At 52.9% G+C, this 24,323-nt stretch overlaps 1 protein-coding gene across 17 annotated transcripts in view; it reads right to left on the minus strand.

Moving 5' to 3' along the window:
* Positions 1–13,006: 13,006 nt before the first annotated feature.
* NCOR2 (nuclear receptor corepressor 2) overlaps positions 13,007–24,323 on the minus strand; it is a 229,912-nt gene continuing 218,595 nt past the window's right edge. For 13 of the 17 annotated variants that reach the window (XM_038152377.1, XM_038152376.1, XM_038152375.1 and 10 more), the window contains 9 exons: positions 23,650–23,793; positions 23,409–23,551; positions 22,893–23,086; positions 21,273–21,419; positions 20,829–20,974; positions 19,477–19,530; positions 17,276–17,503; positions 15,468–15,647; positions 13,007–15,346 (listed from right to left, as the gene is read on the minus strand). In XM_038152377.1, coding sequence (XP_038008305.1) covers positions 15,171–15,346; positions 15,468–15,647; positions 17,276–17,503; positions 19,477–19,530; positions 20,829–20,974; positions 21,273–21,419; positions 22,893–23,086; positions 23,409–23,551; positions 23,650–23,793 — 1,412 coding nt within the window. In that variant the 3' untranslated portion in view covers positions 13,007–15,170. The remainder of the gene's footprint in view (positions 15,347–15,467; positions 15,648–17,275; positions 17,504–19,476; positions 19,531–20,828; positions 20,975–21,272; positions 21,420–22,892; positions 23,087–23,408; positions 23,552–23,649; positions 23,794–24,323) is intronic. The other 4 variants (XM_038152386.1, XM_038152382.1, XM_038152378.1 and 1 more) reach the window with 3 other exon arrangements.

The raw sequence follows: 24,323 nt of genomic DNA on the forward strand, positions 1-24,323 counted from the left end.
AAACACACTAGAAGTGACCTAACATGCTCCTGCTCCTTTGAGTTTAAGCAGCTTTTCTGGTTTTGCCATGTTAGGAAAAAAAAAAAAAGATAGAAAGCAGCTTGGGTTTCTAGGCTGCTGAACACATTTTGAGCTGTGTAGCTACGGTGGCTGTGGTGGGACTGTCACCCTGGACCATATCCAAACTGGGACATGGCCAAGTGCCTGAGATATGGAGAAATTTTTTTCCAAAATCCCTTCTTATATGGTATCTGCCATGGGCCCATCACAAGCTGCTTTTCTGCTCAGCAAAAGCTGGTGTTGGAAAGGGACTTTGTTTTTCCTGAGGTCAAGGAAACCACAGAGGGTCAAGTCTTCACCCTTGCCTGGGCACACGTCCCAGCCTGCCTGCCCACTCTGTCCCTGCTGCTCCCATCCCTGTGGCTGGGTCAGGCAGTGGTAGAAAAGCTAAAGTTCATGTTACTCATGACTGGGAAAAGTGATGACTTTTTTTGTTTTGCTTAAACACCAGAATCTAAATTGTGTTTTTGTGTTGCCAATGAGGAATCACTCTGGGCAGCCAGGAAGTGCCTTGTGCCATACCTGTAGTGTGTACATCTGAAAGGAGCAATTAGTCCCACTAGGGAGGTGCTTTTCTTTTGAGTGTTGTAATCTCAGCCAACAAATCTTTGTTCCTATTTTCTCAAAGATACAAATGATAAATTTAGACCACGGAAAGGTGAGTTTCCTTGAACAGCTGGGGCTGTGGCTACACTATTTCTCCCCAGGATCCTGATGTGCACATTGCCCACAGCTCTGCAAGCCTGATGGGTAAAGTCAGACACTGCCTTTATCTTTTTTGACAAGGGGAAGATTGTTTTTTTTCAATATGGAAAGTCCCTATCCCAAAGGTGGGGGGTCTCTCTCTCCTTCATCCCTATGATTGTTTTGCCCTGGAATACAACAGAGTGTGCTCATGTCTGGCCTGCCTACATTGCTGTCATTGCATTTGGGGCCAAAAAGATGAAACCCTAACCAAATACTGAACTTTTAGAAGCTGTGGAATATGTTGCACAAACTGTAGAGAACAACTTTGACCAAAAGTTTACTGCTTGTCTTTATTTTTTGCCTTTTTCTTTTTTTTTTTTTTTTTTTTTTTTTTTTTTTTTTTTTTTTTTTTTTTTTTTGTTCCTTCCTAAGCCAGCTCTACTTTCCTCAATGTGAAATACAGACAGATTTGCACCCTGGGTGCACGCTTTCTGGGACTGTTGAAATGGTGTTTGGGTGTTGAGAGCAGTGTTTGAGTGAGCTGCTGGTCAGAGAAGTGAATGCTGTTTACTATTTATGTTGAGTGTGTCTTAAAAAAAAATGGGAAAGGTCACCAGAGGGCTAATGAGCAAAAAAGACTTTGTAGAGCAAACTGAAGACTAAAGACTGTGTGAGTCTGGCGTAGAGGTGAATGGTTCTGTGTGTGAACACTGTGATCTAGGATATTTAGCCATTGTGGTTTTAACCTGCCTCCTTTCCTGTAGGAAAAGGCATCTTTGCCTTTTTTAGAGCTGAAACAAAATCAGATCCATCCTCTGTCACAGTCACTCAGTCCTGCTGAAGTCTGTGAGCATCAGCATTCCCCAGGCTCACGAGGTGCTTTCTGTGTGCATCAATCAAACAGGCACAGAGCTGTGCCTCTGTGGAGATGGGGGAATGCTTTACAGGGGATGATGGATCTTCTTGTGGGATATTCAGATTTTTATTGCCAGATAAAGTCTGCTCCCCGAGGATCACCTGATCACTCACAAATTGATCTGTTCTAAACATCTCCCCTAAAGCTCTATAACCAGTGGATTTTATAAGTCTTGGGAGGCACTAATTCTTTTTCAGATACTGTAATGGCCATCAGAATGAGCAAAGTATCCTATCATGGGAATTGTGACCTGAGGATGGGATTGAAAGGTGTCTGAAGGTTAGAGAAGGAAGAAGAGAACTTATAAGTGCTGGAAATGCATAAGGATGTGTCATATTTTTATTTTTGTAAGTCTGATTCTCTAAGTGCTTGTAAAGTACTTTACTGTTGTATATGTGGTGATGCAGTAGCTCACAATATCCTTTTATTTTTGTATATTCCTTCCTCCACCATAATCCCTTTCTGTTCAACTCATAGAGAGTAATTTAAGAAGACAAAATTTATATATCGTAATAAAATGCTCAAACCCTCATGCTGATGTATGCAGAGTTTCCTTCCTCTTACATATCCCTCGGTGCCTAATGCCCTTTTCCTCTTTCTGGCGTGTCCATCCCTACCTGTGGATTTCAGCCCCGCTCCCGTGGATGGGTGGCTGTGGCACAGTCAGTGCTGCGATGTGCAAACCCTGCTCTGTGTGCCCAGGAAAAGCTGAAAAGCTGAGGAGGAACTCTCAGAGGCAGTTTTACCTTTCAGGATTTCCCTGGTTGTCAGTTTGACTATTTCTTCACTCTAAATTTCCCTCTTCAGCTTCATCTTGTTCTACCCAGCTATGAAGCCTTAGTGTTGGATCTGGACAGTTCCTCTCCCAGCTTTACCATGGCTGTCAGGGGCAGGAAGAACCCACACAGTGCTTATTTAGTATCAGATATCCACATTCTAGTGCACTATTGGGATCCCCCCTATGTCCTGGCTTCCCAAATCCCAGTGGTGGATGAGCTGCACCGGGGCTGAAACCCTGCCTGGCCATGAAGTGCATTTTAAAGCCATGGCTGTAAATGCCTCAGGCTCACCAGCCAGCCCTTAGCAGAGCACTCCTTTGTCTTCCAAGACCCGAGATGTCTGCAGGGAGAATCTGACACTAATCCTTATGGAAAAATCATTGGATTTATAGGGATGAAGTCAATAGGCTTGGATGAAAAGGGCTGTAAAACTCTAAGGAATGGAAAGGAGAAGCAAAGCTATGTTATGCAAGAAGCTTTCTTCAGCTGCAGCCTAAGTGCCTGTGTCCTCATCCCAAGCCTTTTGACAGAAATTATGGCTGAACTGCTCCTAGGATGAAGGATGGGAGACAAGCTCATGGCTAAGAACCTGAGGAAACACAACAACTTGGAGAAGGCAGGGGTTGTGCAGGCTGGGTGAGTTCACTGGCTGACACCCAAATGCCAGATGAAGGACATGTGCATCCACTCCTGCTATTTAAATAAAACCATAAAATGTGAATGCTGTCCAATGAAGATTCCTGAGGTGGCAGCTAAATCCTCAGCAGCAAAAGCAGTATTAGATGCAGGATATGTGTTTTGGCAAGTGTGCTCAGATGAGCTAACCCCTAAGCTAGTGGCTTTTACTGTGCTAGCTGGATGTTGTAAATTTAAGCAGATGATGCTTGGTATTAGTTTTGCTCCTGGGATATTTCAGAGAGTAATTGCACATATCTCTGAGGGATTACAAGGTGCTGAAGTTATAATGGATGGACTTTGAATTTAAACTAGATGCCTTTAGGAACAGAAGGAAAGGTTTAGGCTGGTTTTACAGACAGCAAGAATGCTGAATATAAAATGCCAAAAACCTCACCTAAAAGAATTTGCTGATTATGGGCAGCTACAAATTAAATAATAATAAAACTGCACATGGCTGGGATCCCTATTCCACTCAACAAAGCAGAGCTGTAAGGAAACAATAGATACCTTCATCACATTTCATTCCACAGCTATTTACAGTTAACAAACAATGGAAAGATTTGCTAGAGAAAGACCCTTACCTGATCCTGGAGCAGTAAAAACGTCCCCCTGCTGCCAAGCCATCAGTTCAAATACCATGTGCAAGACCTTAGGCTGGGTCTTTGCTCTCCATCAGCAGATGGCAACGTCACAGCCTGGACCTGCAGGAGTGTCTTTGGAAGTTCTGGGCAATGCCAAGCAGCTGGAGGTTACATTGTCCTCAAAAATGTCAGGAATCTCTTGCAATGTGAAGGAATCACCAGAAGCATGCCTGGAGTGGTGACCACCTATAGGAACTGTCTCCTCTGGCACAGGACACTGAACTGTCACTTAATCCAGCTCTGTGGGGAGGCTGGAATGGAAGACTGTCACATCAGATACATCTCTGTCCCCTGAGCTGACCCTGTAGCTTCACAGCTATCTCCCCCAGAAACCATTCCAGGATGACTGAATCCACCTGGGATGCTTCAGATGCAGCTCTTCAACCTCCTCGTGTCCTGTGGGGCAGGTTCAGTGCCCCAGGGGGCACCTTGGCCTCAGCAGCTGAGCCCCCAGGGTGGCTGCACGGGGCCTCTGGATGCTTGGCATGATGGCAGGATGGTGACTTCCAGGGCTGGCTCTGCCAGCTGCCCTCAGCAGTGTCTGCCCAGCCATGGGATGTGGATCCAGCTCTGGTTTCCATCCCTTTGCTTGCCGGAGCAATTCCCACTGCAGATGCAGCCCCTGCAAATACTCCACAGCCTGGCAGGAATGTGGCTTGGCCACCACACTGCCCAGCCCCAGCTCTGCTTCCAAATCCCCTGGTGTGGTGACACTGCAGAGGAGCAAGGACCTGCCCCAGGGCCGTGCATCTTCTGCCAAAGCACTGAGTCTCCTTCTCCTGGCAACAAGCCCAGCCACAGCAGGGAAATTAATGCAGGAATGGCTTGTTCTCAAGTAGGATAAAGGGTCCTGGAATTGCTTTTTTTGGGGTGTAAAGGAGGGAGTTTTATGGGCTCTATTTTCTGCTTCTAATAATGATATTTGATCTAAACAGTTCCACGCCTTGGAGTCCATGGCAGATGGGGAGTTCACATCTACGAGGATGAAAATGCTCATCCTGCCAAGCCTTTGATTCTCATCGTATCCTTCCTACCCTACAAACAGGCGGACAGCACATTTCTAGCATAAAAATATCCTCCTCTCCAGCTAACCACCTCCAGATTCCCTTCCTGAGCCTGTTCTGAGCCTGGTGATTAGACATTTCTATACACGTAAACATTCAGATCATCTCCCCAAGGTTCTTCCTGTCTCACAAGCAAATCCTGAGACCAGCAGCTATTTGCAGCTCCTTGAAATACAAAAGGGCTCCTTCCAAGTTGACTGCAGTGGTTGGGGCTCTCCATGCACCTCCCCAGGGCTCCTGGTTGCACCCTCCCAGCCCAGGACACTGAAATGCCCATCACTCCTTCTCTGGAGAGCAAACTGCTCCAAACACCCTGAGTGTGGCTGCTGTTGATGGCCAAGGGACTGGGAAAGGGTCAAGCCAAGGGACTGTGTAGACTGGGAAACATTTTGGACTGGGATGCAGCATGGCAGTGCCTGGGCATAGGCACACTCGCAGAGGGAGGATGCAGACCCGTGCCAAAACCCACACAAAGCAGTGGAGGAATGAGCAACAGACGCACACACGCGTGCAAACTGCATTCTCTTTGATGGAGGATTGTAGAAACATTACCTTCCCCTGGGGCTTTGCAGTGAAATAACCTGATTATTCATGAACCAGCCAGAATCATCAATCCCTCATTTATCATTTTCAACATAAATAATAAGGGCAAGAGAGGAGCACACCAGCAATAAACCAGTTATAGATGTAGTGTTGAAATCTGCCCATATCCTTTAAATATGCCCCACTTACTGATAACAAACAGGGATCCAGCCGACTCCTCTCCTGATTCCTGAGCATTGGATTACAAAGGACACAAGCCAACACTCGGCTTTGTGTGAGTGAAAGTCCATTTGGCGCTCGCGTGGGCGGCCAGCTAGGAAATGGCAGCAAATTTTAAAAAACCCACATTTGTCTTGCTGACAAATGCCTCCAGGAAATAAAAGCCTTTGTATTCTTTTTTGACCTCTTCCACTCACAGATGGGTTTTGCTGTGCTTCCGACAGCGATTCTTTTTTAGCGCCTGCACTTCCAGGATATTTATTTTATCTGCTGACGAGCACGGCTCGGAGAGGCCACGATGCACATCGTGTTATGGGCCTGTTGTGGCCGAGGAGGATGGCTCTGGATGGGCAGAGCTGGGGTTTTAACTTCAAGTCCAGCTGCGAATGAGGCATTTTGGGGTGGTTGAGCACCAGCTTTACCCTGAGATACACACTGACCCAGAGGAGAGAGCACCCAGAGCCACGCAGGTCCCTCAGTGCCTGGGAGAGGAGCTGAGCATCCTTCCAGCTCTAGTGTGAGCCTGCTTTCCAAGTGGACTGAAGGTGGAGTGGAGCAGGGAATGGAGGAGCAGCCTTTGAGGCTCAGGGTGCTTTGCTAAGCAGAGCTCTGCCCTGAACTCTGCAGGCTCTCTTTTCTGAGTCCCCTGGGACTTGTTCTGGCAGCACCAGCCCCGTGTGTGAGCCCAGCCATGGCTGAGGCACTCTGGTAATGAGCCACGTGTTCCCAAGGCCCCCAGGCTTGGCAGGGACCCTCTGGAGCCCAGCTCTGCCAGCAGGCAGCTCCGCTCAGCACTTTTGGGAAGGTTTCCCTTGCCCTCCCCCTGCCCCTCACTTCACTCCTCCAAGGGTCTCTCCTCTGTGTGCACTCCGAAAGAAGCAGGGAGGGAAATCACAGTGTGTTTAAACACTGCCTAATGGTGAAAAATAACATCTGGAGAACAGCCTTGCCCTTCACAGAGAGTCCTCCACCTCCACATCTCCCAACAGGGAACTGATCCAGAAGGAACCCATCAGCTCAGCACTGGGACCAGCTCTCCCTGTGGGTGCCACTGGCCAGGGGACAGCAGGTACCCGAGAGCCTGGAGACGTGGGTGGCTGGCTAAAGCCACACTCACTGCTGGGAGATTTCCGAGAGTAAGGGAAGCTCAGCAAGGGGTGACTCCTTGCCCATGCCTGTGCCTCCCATGCTGGCCCATCTCCCTTATTCCCCCAGGAAATGGGCGCAGGAGGAACCTGCTTCATTGGAGCCTGTTTCCACAGAGGCTCTTCCAGCCAACATTAACACACTCTGCTTTACTTCCCAGCATGGCCTGGGGCAGACAGCAACATCTGAACCTAATAAAAAAGCTGCCCTCCCCCTCAAAGAAACCCAAGAGCAACCTCTGCTATTTGGTTTCTCCTTCACCAGTGAATGGAGGAGGCAGCTCCAGCTCAGGGGCTCTGGCTGGCCTGAAGGGAAGCAGGATGTTCTGGCAGCCCATGGAGACTGGTAGCTTAAAAATGAGTCCACTGGGGTGGAGTTAGTTGTGACTAACTCCAGGAGCCAGTTGTGACTTCTTGCTGGGGTATAAGGACTTGTTCTTCCCTTGAACAGAATGGTGCTCTTTTTCAGTTCCAAAAACACGAAAGCTGGAGATGGCTCTAAGCCAAGGCCCAGGATTAACATCCCCATGGAGGAAAGCTCTGCTTTGGTCCAACTGGAATGCAGATCCAAACCTGGCACCCACCTTCAGGCACACACCAACCAGGTTCCTCGTGTCTGACCTCTGGCAGCTGCTTCACTTTCTGGAAAGGGCTCAGGACAAAACAGCAGCAGAAAATACTCCTGGGCCTTGGGCAGAGCTGGATCAGGATTTCACTGCTGAAGTCTGGACTTTTGCAAACAAACACCTGAGTCAGTGGAGTCCAAACCTCTTCAGAATCGCTGTCTCACTGGAGCTGATTTGGGGCCCATCAGGCCACACCTGCTGACAGCTGCGCAGAGCAGTTGGAGGAACATGTTGAATTAGGATGGAGTGTCTTCAGCAGCAGCCTCCTGGATGGTGCTGCTCAGTTATTGCTCTTCATGAAACCTTCCCTTCTTCCTGTGCCATTGGAGACGGGAGAGGAACCCCCAGAAGCTCCTGGCACTGCCCCTGTCCCATGGGCACAACGTTTTCCACAAATACTGCCCTGCAGCCTTATGGAACAACTGCCTGTAGGTGAGATCTCAGAACAACCTCCCCAGGGCTCCTGCTGGCTCCATGAATTTCTTCAGCATCTGCTCAGGAGCACTGGGGCTGCCATGGCAATTAATAATGACTAATCTAGATGCACCATCATTAGTATGGCCAGTGTGGCCAGCATTTCCCCTGCCCTGACTTACCTCAGCAAATACTGCAACAGTTTTCTCCAAGCTGAACATGCATTTAGTCATCAAAGAGATTGCAAATGACTAATAAATATGAAAAGAAGTTGGGGAGCAGCAAAAATTTCTGGACCAAGATCAGTCTGTACTGACAACTGCTGCTTTTCTTAAGCAAAAGTACCCTGCAGAGTTTAAAACAGCATCCGACTTCAAAGCAGACAGCTCTCCAGATGGAGCTTACCACCCCTGCAACACCCTGTGCTTCGTCAGGTTCCCTGCGTTACAGAGGGACAGTGGGATTATTTCCAAACAGGGAAACACAGCAGCCTGTCGGAGCCCAGGGGCTCGGAGCAGTGTGTGACTGACGCACTCCCCTCCATGCTGAAGCTGACCTCTGGGCTGGCCTCCCGAGCACCACGGGCAGCCCTTTCTGCCTGCTCTCCTTTAACAGGGCCAGCAGGAGGAAAGCCTCACCTGCCAGCTGTGTGTGCAGCTGAGATGAGCACGGTCCCTCCTCGGTGGGATCCAGACTCCCTCCCGTACTGGGAAGCAGGAGCCAGGAAGCGCTGTGCTTGCAGCACAAGGATTTCACCTTTCAGCTCTGCTTCAGCAGATTCCCAGTTCAGGGCATGCAGGCAGATGCTGTGGATTTCACAAGGTGGCTTTGTTCACTCTGGTGCCACCAGGGGAAGTGACCTGCAGCCCTGCAGGGCCTGGCAATGTGCCATGCACTGGAGCTGCCCAGGCTTCACCTCCCCAGCCCCCCTGCATCCCTGCTAGGGGATTTCTCCCCAGCTGGAGAACTGTGTGTCCATGGTTTTCATTTCAGGGGTATTTTTGCAAAGCTGGCAGGTTGCTTTGTTGGTTTATTTGCTCGTGCTGCAGGCTCCCTGCCCCTCTGAGCACTTGCCCTTCAGTAACGCCAACACCAACCTCAGATCACTCCAGACACACCTGCTCCAACCTCCTGTCCGTGGCCAGTGATTTATTACCACTCCACTGCCTGGAGTCCTGACAAATCCTTTTTGGTAATTGCAGGAGGCCAAAAAATGAGAGGATAAATAAACCTGACAATTAATTCAGCTGTTCCTCACACATGCACATAGTGACACTCATTCCCAAGTCTCTTATGACCCCAATTCTCCCCAGATGGCACAGAGGCCAGGCAGAGCTCAGCCAGCCTGGACACCTCTCCCTCTGCCCAGCACCCTTCAGGGTCCCAGGGCTGATAAGAGCCAGGCATTCCACCAAAAGCTGCTCTATTTTCCTTCCAAGTTACTTGCCAGCCTACCCTGTCTCATCTCCTGCCAAGAGCAGCTCTTTAGCCCTCTGCATCATTATCACAGAGCATATTTAATTCATGGCCAGTCACAAGAACTGATGTACGGCTGTTTGGATTGCAGTTGTCAGGAGGGTATGAAATGCTTCCTGCTCTCCAGAGCCCAGGAACAGCCTCTGGCCAAAGGCTCAGCCGGGGCCGGGGTGTGAGGGCTGTGGGCCACCATGGTGGGAGGACACAGGGCTGGGTGCTGCCAGCACAGAGGTCTGGTATTCTGGTGTGATCTGTACCCTTTTAAAAAACAAAGCTTGCCCAGCTCCTGGCTGGGTACCCCATCCCAATCCCCCTCATCACCCACAGGGCTCCTGTGGGACGGTACTGGTGCCCAGTGCAGTGTCCTGGGGTGCACAAGGACAGCCTCCACCTCGTGCCCTGTTCTCCCTGCTCTTGTCACTCAGCCTGGCCTACCTAAAAAAAAAAAAAAAAACCAAACCAAAACCACAAACATTTTCTTGTTTTAATTCTTTAAAAAAAAATTTCTCTAATCCTGACTAAACACTGACTCGTCACCAGGTCACAATGCTCCTGCACCTTCCCAAAGGGCAAAGGTACCAGGGGCATCTTTTCTCTTCCCTTTCTCCTCAAAAACTCCTGTCTGCCACTTAAAATACAAGTGAGTGTGGATTGCTGGCATATTTTTATTGCTGGTTTTCAAAGCCATCTGCTTTTGTCCCATTTAATTTTCATCTCTTTATGCAAGAGCTTTGCAAGTAGACCTAAAGTTTTCCATCATTACATTCTAAGTGTTGGCCTTGAATTGAGAGTTTTCCCACCTTCTCTTTCTTCAGCATCAATGTGAATTATTGACCAGGGAGATGGCTGTCAGCCCTTGTCAGCATTTAAACCCTGATGTGAGAGGCTGAACAGCCCAGCTCCTGATTGTACTGGTTATTAACTTACTCTAATTGCCTCCAGAGTGGCAAAAGCCTTTCCATGAAGGTTTTTCAACAAAATCTCTGGTCTCAAGAGATCTTCAGGCTGATTTTTAAGAGCCAGCAGTATCAGCCCAGTGCATCACCATGGCAGCTGGTTGCTGGAGGAGCACATGGAGACAGGAGGAGGCAGATTTGGTCAGTGTGGGTACATTCCTGGAGGGGTTTCAGAGGGTGTCTCAGCGATCCAGATGATCCAGGGTGGATCTCAGCAGCATGGACAATGAAACCTTTTGGATATCCCTTGGGCAGACAAAGCAGTGCTGGCAGAAGGCAGGGATACACCCCAGCTGAAATGCTCATTGCTGTGCTCAGGAAAACATCATTGGTGCAAAATCCGTTTCTGAGCTCCAGGAAAGGCAGCAGAAGGCCCTCAAACCACCTAACAGCCATTCAGTGGACTAAATTCCACACAGTCATCAATTAGTCCTCATGCAGAGCCATCCCCCTCAGCTCAGTGACCCCCACCCCTCACTCCCCACCTCAATCACACCCTCCAGCAGTGGGAAGGGCTCCCCAGCCTATGGCATCACTGGGGGAGGAGGACCTGGGCACTCTGGCTGAAGGTAATCACCCCTCATGGGACAGGGGTTGGAGGTAAAGCAACTTAGACCCACCAACAGATCCCGGGACTTCTAAATTAAGTTTCACTTCTTAACTAGGCAGTCACTCATTAGCCTCCCCCGAAATTTCTTACAGCCCTGGGTGAATGAGACAGGGATCTAGGGCTGCTCACTGTGCCCCCAGACTTGGAGAAACACCGGCTGCCATCACCCCTTGGTCCCCTCAGCCCATTTCACCTCGGACACCCCATCAGTGCCAGCACAGGGGTCCCTTCACCTCCCTCCCCTCACCCGTGAGCAGCTCATCCTGCCCAGGCTCGCACACACCCGCAGCAGGAGCCGTTTGCTGCTGCCAAAGAAGTTTGGGGTTGGGTTGGGTTGGTTTGTTTGCTTGTTTATTGTGTAACCAGCACGGCAGTGCTCACTCGCTGTAACAGTGACAAACCCACCTTCAGCAGAACCCCCCCTCCCCTCTGGAGCAAGCTGTGGAATTATTTACACCTGGTGGTCTCTGCGCAGCCCTGGCTGTTACAAGTCCCTCCACAGCAGCTGTGCACAGGCTGGGTAAACACAAAGAGATTTTCCCATCCCAATACAGTTCAAGAGACAAATTGTCCAGTGATTTGTTTGCGTTTGTACAAGTTACAAAGTTGGTAAAAGTTAAGTTTAAACTCGGGGTTTTGGAATAGTTAAATGTTGAGTTTCTCCTGGATAGCACAACCACAGCCAGCAGCACGAGGTGGTGCTGTCAGACCCCACTGTGAGATTTTGGGGTGCTTGGGGATGCCCTGGTGGGAAGAACGAGGGCCAGAGGGGGAAACACCACAACCTGCAGGAGCAGCAGCTCCTCCTTTCCCAAAGCCACGCTCCCCTGGGTCCACATCTGAGCAGGTGAAGTGGGGCCATCCCTCTGCAGCCTCCAGGTCCTGGGGGGATCCTCACCAAGCCGCTCGGGGCCTCCTGCCCACACACACTGCCAGCTCATTATGAGACACAAATTAATTAACCTGCAGCAGGAGGATGCTCTGCTGCTGCACCACAGCACGGGGGCTCAGAGGACCCCAGTGGGAGCTGCTGCTGTTCTGGTGCCCTCCTCAGAGTCCCTCCATCCCTGTCCCCGCTGCTGCCAGCAGCAGGCAGCTCCAGGAGGGGCTGGGTGGGGATGGGGTGAGTGGGGAGAACCAGCAATGGAGACACAGCAGGACAGAGAGTGCCAAAACCAAGCAGTGCTGTGGCCAAGCGTGGGACTGAGCTCTCAGCAAGGGGGGCTCCCCAAGAGTAGGATCCCACTGCAGCAAAACCCACCTGTCCTGGCCTCAGCCAGTCTCCTGCATCCCCGGGCTGCTCCCCCAGCCCAGGGCAGGCGGGATGGGGGCACATGGCACAGCCAGGGCCTGAGCTCCTGCACAGCGCTGGGAACATCAGCAATGCTGTCGTGTTCCCCCCTTCAGGAACAATGCCAAAGGACCCCACTGAGCAGGGGGTGAGGCTGCTGGAGCCCTGCAGCATCTCGGTGGCACCAGTGTCACCCCAGCACCTTCACGTCCTGCCAGCCCACAGCACTGTCCCCTCCTGCACACAGTGCCTTGCCCAGGAGGTGGGTGACACGTACCCAGCCATCCATCCAGCAGCACCGAGCCACAAACCCCTAAGGGCTGAAACACCCTCACCAATACCTTGGAACTCTTCTGCCGTGCTCGTGGCACTGCCTCGGGTACTGCTGTGCTTTGGGCTCCCGGCCAGCCCCAGCCCCTCACCCAGCACACAGAGCAGAGTGGCAGCGAGAGGAGAAGAGAAACGCGGCTCTGGGGTGGCACTGAAGGGTGGGACGGGCTCTTGTCTCCATCCCCCAGCTCTGGGTGCTGCCCACGGCCAACAGGGAGTGCAGCCCAACCCAGCCCAGCTGGGGTGGAGACAAGGCGGCCCTGCAGCTCCCGGCTGGAGCCCGTGGCCCTTCCTGATGTCCCCACACTTGGCTGCGGGGCTGGCACGGGGTGCCCACGTGGTGAGAGACCCGAATGCCGCCCCAGCACCTCCATCCCTGGCGTGCTGCACCACCTAGCACCGGCGAGAGCCCGAAGGCAGCAGCTGCAGTGCCCTCCTCTCGCCCCTCTGCCGCGGCTCAGCCCCCGCTGGGGCACTGCCAGGCTCTGCGGTGCCACTCTGCCAGCTCTGCAGCCACCATCCACTCGCAGCGCCCTCCTGGACATCTGCAGACACCAAGCAGCACACAGTATTGCTACTGTGCCAAGTGGGAACTTTATTCTTTGTTGTGGTCGGGGTTTTTTCCGCTGTTTTTTCCGAATCAGCTAAGGAGGCGGCTTTGAAGATGGGTCAGATTTGGATAATTCTTTTTTTTTTTTTCCCAGCAGAATCTGCAACATTTTAATAGCGTTTTGCCCAGACATCAGCTCTGTGAGTTTGTACAGCTCAGAGCCACAGAGACACCAGCAGCAATAACCTGGGAACGCAAAAACTTTCCACATCGCTTGTGCATTGTCTTGGATTTTTTTCTTAAAAAAAAAAAAAAATAAAAGCACAACAGAAAAGACACAAACATTGATGAACATTTAAAAACCTGTACATTGTAAAAAAACAAAACAAAAAAATAAAACCCAACAGAAAAAAAAAAACCAAAACAAACCCCAAACAAACAACAAACACCATCATTCTCTTGCTTTGAAATCAGAATCAACCTGGGAACGTTGCAGGGGGAAAAGAAAGATCCGTGGGGAAGGTGAAGGTGCCTGAGCCCACGGGGCTGCCAGAGGCTGCGGGGCTGGGCCGGGCTGGGGCTCCTCTAGCGTATAGAATGCAAAGCATTTAATACATTTTATTTTTTTTTCTTTTTTTTTTTTTTTTTGCCATTTGTTTTTCCCCCCAGAGCGAGAAAGCAGAAGTGAATGAAAAAAAGTCTAATATTTTTGTTCTTTAACCATGTAACTGCAGATATGAGCCAACATCATGGAATGAAAAAAATAATGTAAAGTAGAGCATTCGTGTGTATCACAAAAATACAATAAAAACTTTTTTTTAACTTTTTTTCCTTTTTTTTTTTTTTTTTTTTAAAGTTTCCTGTGAACTCCCTGCCACGCTGGCCTCCTGCCCACTCTGCCCCTGCCCTGGCCAGCTTGGAGGGCTCTGGAGAATCAACGTCTACAACCAGCAAAGGTGTGTGTAACGGGGGGCCCTGCAACCATGGCAAGATTTTTGTTTGGTTTTTTTTTTTAAACTAAGTACATACATTCTCCTGACTCCCAGATAACTTTGATGGATCACTGTTACCTTCTTTTTTTTTTTAAAACCCTTCCATACAATGGACAAATGCATCAAAGCCTCCATGTAAGAACAGAACCTCTTTTACAGCATGTAATACTGTGTTTTGTTCAAGTCCTTCCTTGCGTAAAATATTGACATAATTCACTGAAGGTATCAAAAATATACCCTGTAGACCAATACAATTTACAATTGCCTTTTCTCACCATTCAGAAAACAATGCACTTAAAGCAACCGAGCCCCTGGGCGGGCAGCGCGTGAGCCAGCCCGGGACGGCCCTGCCCGCTCCGAGTCACCCGGCATTGCTTCCATCCAAGGGACCAGGATTTTTTGTGGGTTTTTTTCTTTTTAAGAAACAGCTCTTCACCCCCTCCCCTGCCCGCTCCTCCCAGCCACATTCCAAGCGTGTCGTCGTGGGGCCGATACGTCTCGTGGCACGGGAACGCCGGGCACCCAGCCCTCGGATCAGCCAGGGAACCGACCCGGGGCGTTCAGTCCTGTTTCACTGCTCAACCGTTTTTTTTTGTTTTGTTTTTACATCTTTTCTTTAACCCGCTCAAGGTTTTGCGATTCTGAGGCACATCCCCACGGCCGGGTGCGGGGGAGCATCCCACCGCCCGCCGCCAGCTCCGCAGAACATCCCGCAGCCCTCGTGGGACGGGGCTGGCAGAGCGTCCCCGCGGCCCCGGGACGGACACACGGCCGCTCGCGGTCCCTCTGGAGCACGGGGGTCACCACCCAGCACGGCTGCCAAGATCGAAGATGGGTTCCTTGGGTTTTGTCTCGTTAAGGCTTTTTTCTTTTCTTTATCAGACCGAAGAGGATGCAGAAATTTCCAGATGTTGAGAAAGAGAAAAAAATAACCCAAACAAAATTAAAAAAAAAAAAAAAAAAGAAAAAAAAACCAAAACAAACCAAAACCATCATCCCCCACCAATTTGGCTGGCTGGGAGGGAAGGGATTAAAAAAAAAAAAAAAAAGGAAAAGGGAAAAATGAAACAGCTCTGCTCCTGCATCTTCGCTCATGAGAGCCGGCGGGGCCGGGGTGGTGGGCGCTCGCCCCGGGTGTCCCGCTCGCTCCCCGTGCCCCGGGTTTGGTCGCCGTCTCCCTGCCCTGGCTCCTCTCATTCACTGTCCGAAAGGGTTTCGTACTGGGAGCAGAGCAGGGGCTTGGGCTCCTCGTCCCAGGCGTGGTGCTGGCTGCCGGGGGTGCCCTGCGGCAGCGGGGCGCTGGGCGCTGCCGTCACCACCCCGCTGGGGAGCCGCATGGTCAGCGGGTTGTAGGGGAACGGCGTCGAGCCTGCAGGGAGGAGGGAGCAGAGTCAGCACCGGGGGTGGCCGGGTCCCCGCTCCCTGCAGCCTCCCCAGAGCTCTGCCGGGGTGGCAGTGCCGCTCTGGGGACCCGTCCCCTCCTGCCCTACCTGCGGACGACGGCCTGTCCTCCCAGACGCGGTTGGTGAGGGGGGTCCTGCGGTTGCAGTCGCCCTCCGAGTGCACCGAGGACACCGAGGGTGGCCGCTCGCCCGAGGACAGACCCGGCGCCGGCGACTTGGCCTTGCGGCTGTTGGGCCTGGCAGCGATCTTTGGCTTCCCCCCTCCTCCTGCAAAGAGAGGCACCCGCTGTCACCCGGCTCGCTGTGACGGGACTCGGGGCTTGGGGAGGGGGTGCGGGTTCCCAGCGCTTCCCTTTTAGGAGCTTTGCAAAAATGGCTCGTGGCAGGAGGAAAGCTCACCCCGGGCCGACGGCAGCACGGCGGGGAATGGCGATGGGGCGGGTGGAGGAGGGTTCTGCTCCCTCCTGGGCTGCTCCACTTAGTGGGCTGATGCACCCAACTGTCCCATGCAGGGACAGTGGGGCAAGAGAGGCCAGGTGGCTTTGGCCATTTCCCTGCAGGATCTGCTCCCGAGCTGGCTCGTGGCTCAGCCCACAAACGCGGCTCACGAACGGAGCCCCGCGTGCCGCCCCACAGGCACAGAACCCCCAGAGCTGCAGGGGGGCTGGAGCCCTGAGCACGCCCCCCGTGCTCATGGTCTACATGGCCAGGATGGTCTTTCATCCCTCCTTACAGCAGAATCCCTGGGGATGTTCAGCCAGGTTTTAAAAGGTTTGAAGCCAGGAGGGGCTCTGTGGGGCAGGTGAGCTCAGCTCCCTTGGGGGAGCTCCCCAAGGGGGAGGGATGGATGGGCTCTGCATCCCACCCTGCCTGCCCAGCAGCAGGCAGCCTCCACCGGGCATGGGGAGGCACAGCTGGAAGAAGCTGCTGGTTTCATGCAGGAGCCAGAAAAGCTTGTCTGCAAAAAGCTTTAGAGTGCCTGGTGTTAGCTGACCCAGAGAGGTGTGAGCTGACCTGGAGGAAGGTGCACACATGCACCCAGGATCTACTCCTGAGCCAGGGGCTCTGTGCCTGGATTCCCCAGGGTGGTTCCTGGCAGTGGTGTCATGCTCTGTGCAAGGCACTTGCATGAGGCCCTATGTCCTTGTGTGTGGGGGACAAATGCTTCCCCCACCCATCCCTGGTCCCTCTCCTCCCTCCCTTTCTTAAGTGGGGATTTGTGCAGGCACCCTCTCATCTCTGCTCAAGTCTCCCCAAAGCTGAGCAGACCCTGCCATGGGGCTCTGCAAGCCCCACCAGGGCCCCACCTCTCCTCTCTTACCATCCCCCAGGCATCACTTTTAGCTCCCTTGCAATCTCCCTCTTGCTCCAGGCACTCCCAGATCCAGTCCTCTCATCCCAATTGGATTCTGCCCTCCAGAGACGGGAGTGGGGAGGGAAATGCCACCCTGCTCTGTATCCTCCACACCAGACCTTCTCAGCAACTTCCCCTGTTTTGGCAGCAGTGATCCCACTGGGGGTTTACAGATAGTTGGGGCTGGCTATTTAAGTTTATGCCTTTGATTTTTTGGGTGTGGGGGGGGTTTCCACCCCCATAAACTTCTCCATTGTGTAAAAAAAATATAGGAAAAAGAGATATTAAAAACCAACAAATAGGGAAAAGAGCAAGTCAGTGGTTTAGAGAAAGCAACAGCACCTTCGGAGACTATTAAATTAACATCAAACAGGATTAATCAGCAGATCCACAAAGCTCAAAGCTGGGGGAGGGAGGGGAGAGAAGAAAACCAAAATGAACAAAAACGGGGAGGGGAGGAATAAATCCCCCTGTAAATGGGGAGATAAAAGGGCTGAGAATTAATAACACAGAGAGAGTGAAGGTGGAGAGGGCTGCAGACCTGGCAAGGAGCGCACGTCCTCGTTTCGTCCATCAGCAGGAGTTATGGGCATAGCAGCGGGCAGGCTTGCACTGGCATTCAGAGAGTTAAAAGCATTGGCACTGAGAGGTGAGCGCTCTTCCCACTGCTCGTCATATTTACCCATTAGGGCTTTCCTAATTATTGCCTCCAACCCCATGTTGGTACTGGAATTCTCTTGGACCGACTGGCTCCTACAACTGATTAGCCCTGGGAGATACGGGAGAGGGAGGAGAGAGGGGTCGGGAGATGGGGGGGAGCCAAATGAGAAGAAAGATGGGGGGGACGGGGAAAGGGGGAGAAAGGAGACAAGGGAGAAGGGAAGAAACAAACAGTCAGCACATTCTCGCAAAGCAACAAACTTTGTCATCTTGTTCTTTAAAGCACTGCGATGCACCCGTCCTCCTCCTCCTCCTCCCGCTCCATCCCGCCCCGGGGCTCGGCGGGGGCTGGCGGTGGGGTGGATGGGACTTGCTCTGGGATCTGGGCTTTGGGAAGGTTCCCCGGGGCCAGGGGCTGGGGACAAGGGTTTGTCACTGAGCCCCAGGGAGCATCTCCAAGGAGCAGGGGCTGTGCTCCCAACGCAGCCAGGCTCGGCATGGGGGCAGGAGGGAAGTCATTTGGATGTGGGGTCCCCACGCACACAGAGCAAAAGTCAGTGTGCCAGGAATTTGGAGGCTGGGGCGGTTTCCCATAAAGGAAATCAGGGAAGGAAGGAAGAAGGAGTACCCCACAAAAACACGTGATGAGAAAGACGTGCCTGGATTTGGCCCTAGGGTGACAGGGTGCAGGCAGCCCCCAGAGCTGCCAGCGTGGGTCGGGCTACGTGGGGAGAGGGGAGCGTCCTGCTGTCCCTCCTCGAGCTCTCTGCAAGCCCCCTGCCCCCACCCCCCTCTCTCCCCAGGCCGGGTTCCCACGGGGACAGCACCCCCGGGCTGCGGGACAGGATGCAGAGGCGAGGTGTCCGCGTGGGGTGAGTCTCAAGCCATGCAGTTATGGAGCAGCACCGCACAGGGACCAGAGGCTCAGCCGTGCCACCGTCATTCCCAGGGTGGCACTTACAGGGAACAAGCAAGGGCAAAATACAGACACGAAACTGCCAGGCCCCCCAGCTGAGCCCATCCTGGGGTATTTGTTCTGGGAGCCCTGCCCCTCTGCTTGGAAAGGGACAGATCCCAGGTTCCCGTAAACCTTGTTTGAACATTTGTCTTGCTGTAAAAACAGGCAGGGTCTTTGCTGGTCCCCTCTAGCCTAAACTGACCCTCAAATCTTGTCTGCCAGGACCCCTCAGGTCCTACCTGGCTGCACCTGCTCACCCCAGCAGCTGATAAGCTCACTTCTTCTCCCAAGCTCATTTCCACTGGCAAGCAGTCCTAAACCACTGGCCCTCCCACAGCACCAAACCCCTGCCCACAGCACCTCCTGCCTTGGCTGTGGGAAACCTGCTGTTCTCCTACCTAAAACTAACAACCTGAAGGCATTCCTGCTGTAGGAGAGCATTAATTCTTAATCAATTAAGTAGCAATTAATATTCCTCAGTGGGGATTCACTCCCTTTGTGAGTCCACCCGGACATGTTGCAGGTGGCAACAGGGTGACAGCTTCCCACTGTCATTCCCCCTGGGCTGGTCCTGGGCCTGAGCACTCCTCCACCTCCCAGGAAACACCTCCTCCTGCCCCAGCACCCTTCATCTCCCTTTTGGTCCTCAGCATTGCCACTTTGCCCAGCACAGGGTGCTGCTCTTGCCCCAGTTTGCTTTTGTAACTGGCTCCTGCATCCTGCCCAGCCCAAAGTGACAGACCCCCCTGCCCACCCTCACACTCCCTTTGCCACTGCTCCCACCACCCACCCACAAGGTCCCACCAAGAGCAGGGTGCTCTCTCCAGGTGTGAGGTCCACCTTGCTAAGATGGTTTAACCCTCTGATGGCATCAGATGGCCAACCCTTGCTTGGCCTTTAACCTCTCCTCAAACTCTGCCAGGCTTTCCAAGGAATTACACTGCCCTTTCTCCAACCCAACAGCAGGGAGTAATGGTGTGTCCCGAGGCTTCTGCCTCCCAGCAACTGTTACACTTGGTTTTAAGGGAAAACAGAACAAAGGAGATGCTTAAATCTACTGAGCCTCCTGCTCTCCATAGCTGTAAGCCCTGTGGGAAACAAGGTACAGGTACGTGGGGAGTTACCTGCTCCAGTAATCGCTGGCATGTTGAAAATCTCTGTCCCAGGCTGCCCCACATCTGGAGAAAAACAAAGAAGCTCTTCAGCACGGAGAGCAGCACGTGCAGGTTAGTGGCTGGGAGGACCTGCTGTGGCAGCCATGACAAGACTCCCATCTCTGTGTCACAGCACTCTGCACAGCAGCCCAGCTCCCCCGGGCACTGGGGTGGGACTGTGGGTGCTGGCTGGGACCAGGACTAACTCCCAGTGCCTTTGGGAGAGCCACAGGGCACCTTCACCCGGTGGGAAAGGGCAAAACAGCAGAGCCCTGAAAGCCAGGACAATGTCTTTGTGCTCAGGGCTGGCCTCCCTCCCTTCCTGCCTCCTGCCCTTGGGATTACAAGCTCCAAGAAGCTAAACCCTCTCTCCTGCCCATGGGATTTTCAAAGGCTCAGTGCCCCCTATCCATGGAGCAGGTCTGGGCAGCAGAGAGGGCAAGGAGGAGGAAAAGAAATGTTAAATCAATATTTTCCCTCTTAGCTGAGCTGTTTGACTTGGATATTGCTTTCCTTAGAATAACAGAAATTCTCATCAAATAAGAGGCATATCCAATTTCTATATATTTTTTCTTGATAAGGGAAAGTGTGGGAGGTCAGGGGGTTCAGCCACATGTCCCCAAAGGGGCATAACAACACTGTTGGCTCATGGTAACATCATCCAGGAGACGAGACAGCTCGGTCCCTCTTATCCGATGCAGCTGTTGTAAGATGGATTCAAATTGAATTAGTATTGACTGGATAATGCTGGGCTAAATTAAATTATGATCCTATCTACTCTATTAGCGGTTAATGAACGAACGGGCTGAATTTCTAATCTGAGCCAGCCTGGTTAGTTTTACAGAGCTGCACCAATATTGATGTAGGGCTTAAAGTAAGGCTGGGGGAGATGCATCTCAAGGAGGAAGGATTCAGCTTGGCTGGCCAGTCATTAAAATATCAATTGCTCTTAAGTGTCCTCCATGCTCAGCTCATTATTTCCTTCCTACTGAGGTTATCTGATGTGGGTGGGATTGACAGCCTCAGAGCACAGAGACAGAGCTGGGAAGTCTCCCACCGCCCCCCCAGATACACGCAGTCACTGCTGGCACCAGTACAGGGCATTCTAGGAAACATTTGGACCTTGTAGTTCATAGAATCACAGAATATTCTGAGTTGGAAGGGACCCACAAGGCCCACTGAGTCTGACTCTTCAGTGCAGACAGCTGTCTGGGAGCTCCCAGCCCTTTAACACAGCAGCACCCATTCCCAAATCTCCTGTGCTTCAAGTGTCCTCCAGGCTTTTCCTCCCCTGGTGCCCTGCATTCCCCACAGGTTCTTACTGTACTCCGTCTCGTTTTTGTTGGTCGTGCTGAGCTTCTTGATGATCTCCTGCTTCTTGGACTTCACCATGGCAGAGTTGCTTTCGGTCAGCTTGCTGAAGAAAGCTGGACGCTGAGTGTTGTTTCCTGGGGACTTGGACCCCATCCTGCAGAGCAAAAGACCACTGGAAACCTCTGCAACATCCACAGTACAAAGTCCTACCTAAAGAGCCTCTTCTCCAAGTGTGACTCTCAGGATCAGGCTGGGAGCTCCTGAGATACTCAGCATCTCCAACCTCTCTCCCCGTCCCAACGATAACTGCACCCCGTGGTACTGAACAGGGTGACAAATACAGCCCCTGGGATGGAACACAGCTTTGGGCAGAAGGAAAGCAGCCCAGGCCAGGCCACGTGTTGGGACATCCCCCTCCCCAGCTGCCCCCAGCGCCCGCTCCCGGGCCGTACCTCTGGTCCATGGGCTCTCCCTCGCGGAACAGGACGGGGTACGGGGCGCTCTTGGCGTGCTCCGCCTCTCCCGCGCCGTCGGGTGGGGACACGGGCTCGATGCAGCTCTCCGGCCCCCCCGCCGCCGCCTTGGCCTGCTCCGGGGACCTGGGCAGCAAGGGGACATGCCATCGGTTCACTGTGACAGCCCCTGTCCCTGTGCAGCACCTCGGGGTTGGGAGAGGGAAAGGATTCCTGGTGCTCTGCAGCACGGGCCAGAGGGAGAGCGTGGTTTGGGCAGAGAGCTGCGCTGAGCCAAGCCCTGGGCATGACCCCACAAAGTGGGACAGCTGAGCCACCCCAAACACAGCAGCCCAGGAGGGACCTGCTGGTGGCAGAGACACGTGGATCGCTGTGGAGGGCTGTGGCATTAACCTTTTGGAGACACTGCTTTTGATTCTATTTGTGAATGCAGCCGAGGCAGAACCTGCCACCTCCCATGCTCCTTGTCGGGGCCACACAGGAGCTGGGTGGCTGCAGGAGAGGATCACTACTGGCCCCTGATGCCTGCCCGTGGCCAGAGCCTGGGAGACAGCCACGCTCCAGCCTGCGAGGAATTCCTCACGGCGAGTTCTGGGAATTCACGTCTTTGTTCTTTCTGTGGTTTCTCTTTTTTCCCCAGTTTTTTTCATCACTGGGTGGTCAGGGCTGGGCTTTTTTTCCTTCATGTTGTAAAGCCAACTCCAGGACCAGGCAGAGCCGGGAAGAACAATCCCATTTACTGACAAGGCACCACTCATTCCTGGATACATCTGGGTGGGTGTTTGGGTGGGAAGACAGACCCATTTTTTAATTCCATACAAGAGCAATCAGACCTGCCTTGTAGCAGCAAGGGGATTTGAAAGCGACTTTAAAACAAATACAGGTGGTGCCTGAAATGAACAATGCCAGTTGTCAGGGCACCTGTGTCTAATAAACTTCTGATTCACTTTGAAAGACGAAGATAAAATTAACTTTGACCCAATTGAAAACATGTTGCTTCAGGTTTCTTGGAATCATCTGTGGTCAGGGACTGAGAACAGGGACAGGACAGGAGGCAACAGGCAGAAACAAAACACATAAAATTCCATCCCAACACAAGGAAACCCTTTTTTCCTGTAGGAGCACTGAAATGCTGGGAACAGGTTGGCCAGGGAAGTGCTGTCTCCAACAGTGGAGATATTCTGAACCCAAGCAGCCATGACCCAGGGCAACCTGCTCAAGAGGTCACTGCTGGGCTGGGTGATCTCAAGAGATCCCTTCCCACCTAAACCATCCTGTGACACCAGCCAGATTGGGAAGGGAATTATGCATGGACTTAAGAGGGTCTAAAGATCATCTCTAGTACAACAGGAATGGCAAGTGGCACCACCTGAGGGGAAAAACACCCAGATGAGAAAGGAGCTGGGCTGTGTAAGCAGAGAATCCCCACAGCACCAAGCCCGGCAGAGCAACGCCAAACTCCGACCTGGTGTGGAGTGCACGCCACGGTGCCAGGCAGCCAAGGGCACCCACCCGACTTCCCCTGGGCCACCTGGGCCCACGAGAGCTCGGGCTGGCACTCGCCCAGCCGTGCCAGCCTGGGCTGGCCTCTGAGCTCACCTCTTGCCCCCTTCGCCGTGCGGGGAGACGCGCGAGGCCGCGGCGTGCTCCTGCTGCTGCAGGTAGGCCTCGCTGGGCGTGCGGCGCAGGTCCAGCACCGGGCACGCCGCGCCGGGGAACGAGTACACCGGGGCCTGCAGGTGGGAGTTGAGCTGCTGCGGGTGATGGCGCGTGTAGTCCTGCGTGATGACCTCCTGCAGAGGAAACCACAGTCAGAAACGGGGCTGGTTTTGACTTTTGTCTTGCTGGGCCCGATGAAGATGGTGAGCAGGAGGGAAATAAGCTGATTTGTCCCCGCAGATGGAACTTCTGCCTCCTGTCTGCAACAGCTTTTTGGGCTTCTTGGTGACACAAATACCTGGGCTGAACACTCGTGATGCCCCCCGCTCTCCAGCCCCCAACTAGAGGAGCTGAGGTCTCCAGGATCACTCCCAGCCCATCCCCTCACTGAGCTCCTCCCTCCTCCCTGGAGCCCCAGCAGGAAGGGGATGGAGGTGAATGAGGTTAGTTAGTTACACTGATGTGCTGGGCCAGCGTGACCACGCGCTGGTTCATGCCCTTGATGCTCTGGCTGGACTGCAGGGGCTGGCACTGGGGGCCGTCGGGCTGCCTCAGGTGCTGCAGGTGCGCGGCGTCCGGAGCCGAGGCCTTCAGCGAGCCTGGGGGCACCAAGGAGAGAGCAGCAATGAGATGACATCTGTGTCCCCTTCTCCAAATGCCATCCCAGCGCTGGAGCACAGCCAGCCCCTGTTCTCACCTTGCTGCTTCTGCCTCAGGTCATGCTCCCCGTGCCCCTTCTCTGTGTCCTGCAGCAGCTTGGCCCCTTTCTCATGGGACAGGCTGGGCGAGCTCACCGGACTCACTGCTTCCATCTGCTCGGGGCTGTAGCCTCCATGGAAGCCTGAGGAAATGGAAGGGTTTAAAACCAGGAGCTCACTCAGCTTTCCCCTAGCACTGTTGTTCCACTGCTCGTAGGGAAGTCACATGTTCAGCAAAGTGGGGGAAAAGAGAGACGAGGGAAGACCTGGCAGGTCACACTGCAGGGCCACCTCTGATGTCCAGCTGTGGTGATGGCTGCTGTGAAGAGGTGATGTCTCATTCCTGCAGAACTGGACACTCAGTGACAGCGTGTGATCCAGGGACTAAATCCAACCTCTGCAGGTTCACAGTTTGTTCCCCCATTTTCTCCACCCACTGAAACCCCCATGATGCCCAGAGGGACAGCGATGCCCTGAGAGTGGAGGTGGCTGCACAAGAGGTCTCCAAGTAAAACAAACCCCCAAGACCAGCATGGCCAGCACCAGGGACTTGAAAACTGGATGTGAGACCCTGGAGACCCCAGATGCCACTCCAGAGACAGGGGACTCACAAACCACAGGGGCAAAATTTGACCATTCTCTGCTTTTTAACACCTTGCACAGACTCACAGAA

The sequence above is a fragment of the Motacilla alba genome, chromosome 15 (assembly GCF_015832195.1).
Source record: "Motacilla alba alba isolate MOTALB_02 chromosome 15, Motacilla_alba_V1.0_pri, whole genome shotgun sequence".
Lineage (NCBI taxonomy): Eukaryota > Metazoa > Chordata > Aves > Passeriformes > Motacillidae > Motacilla > Motacilla alba.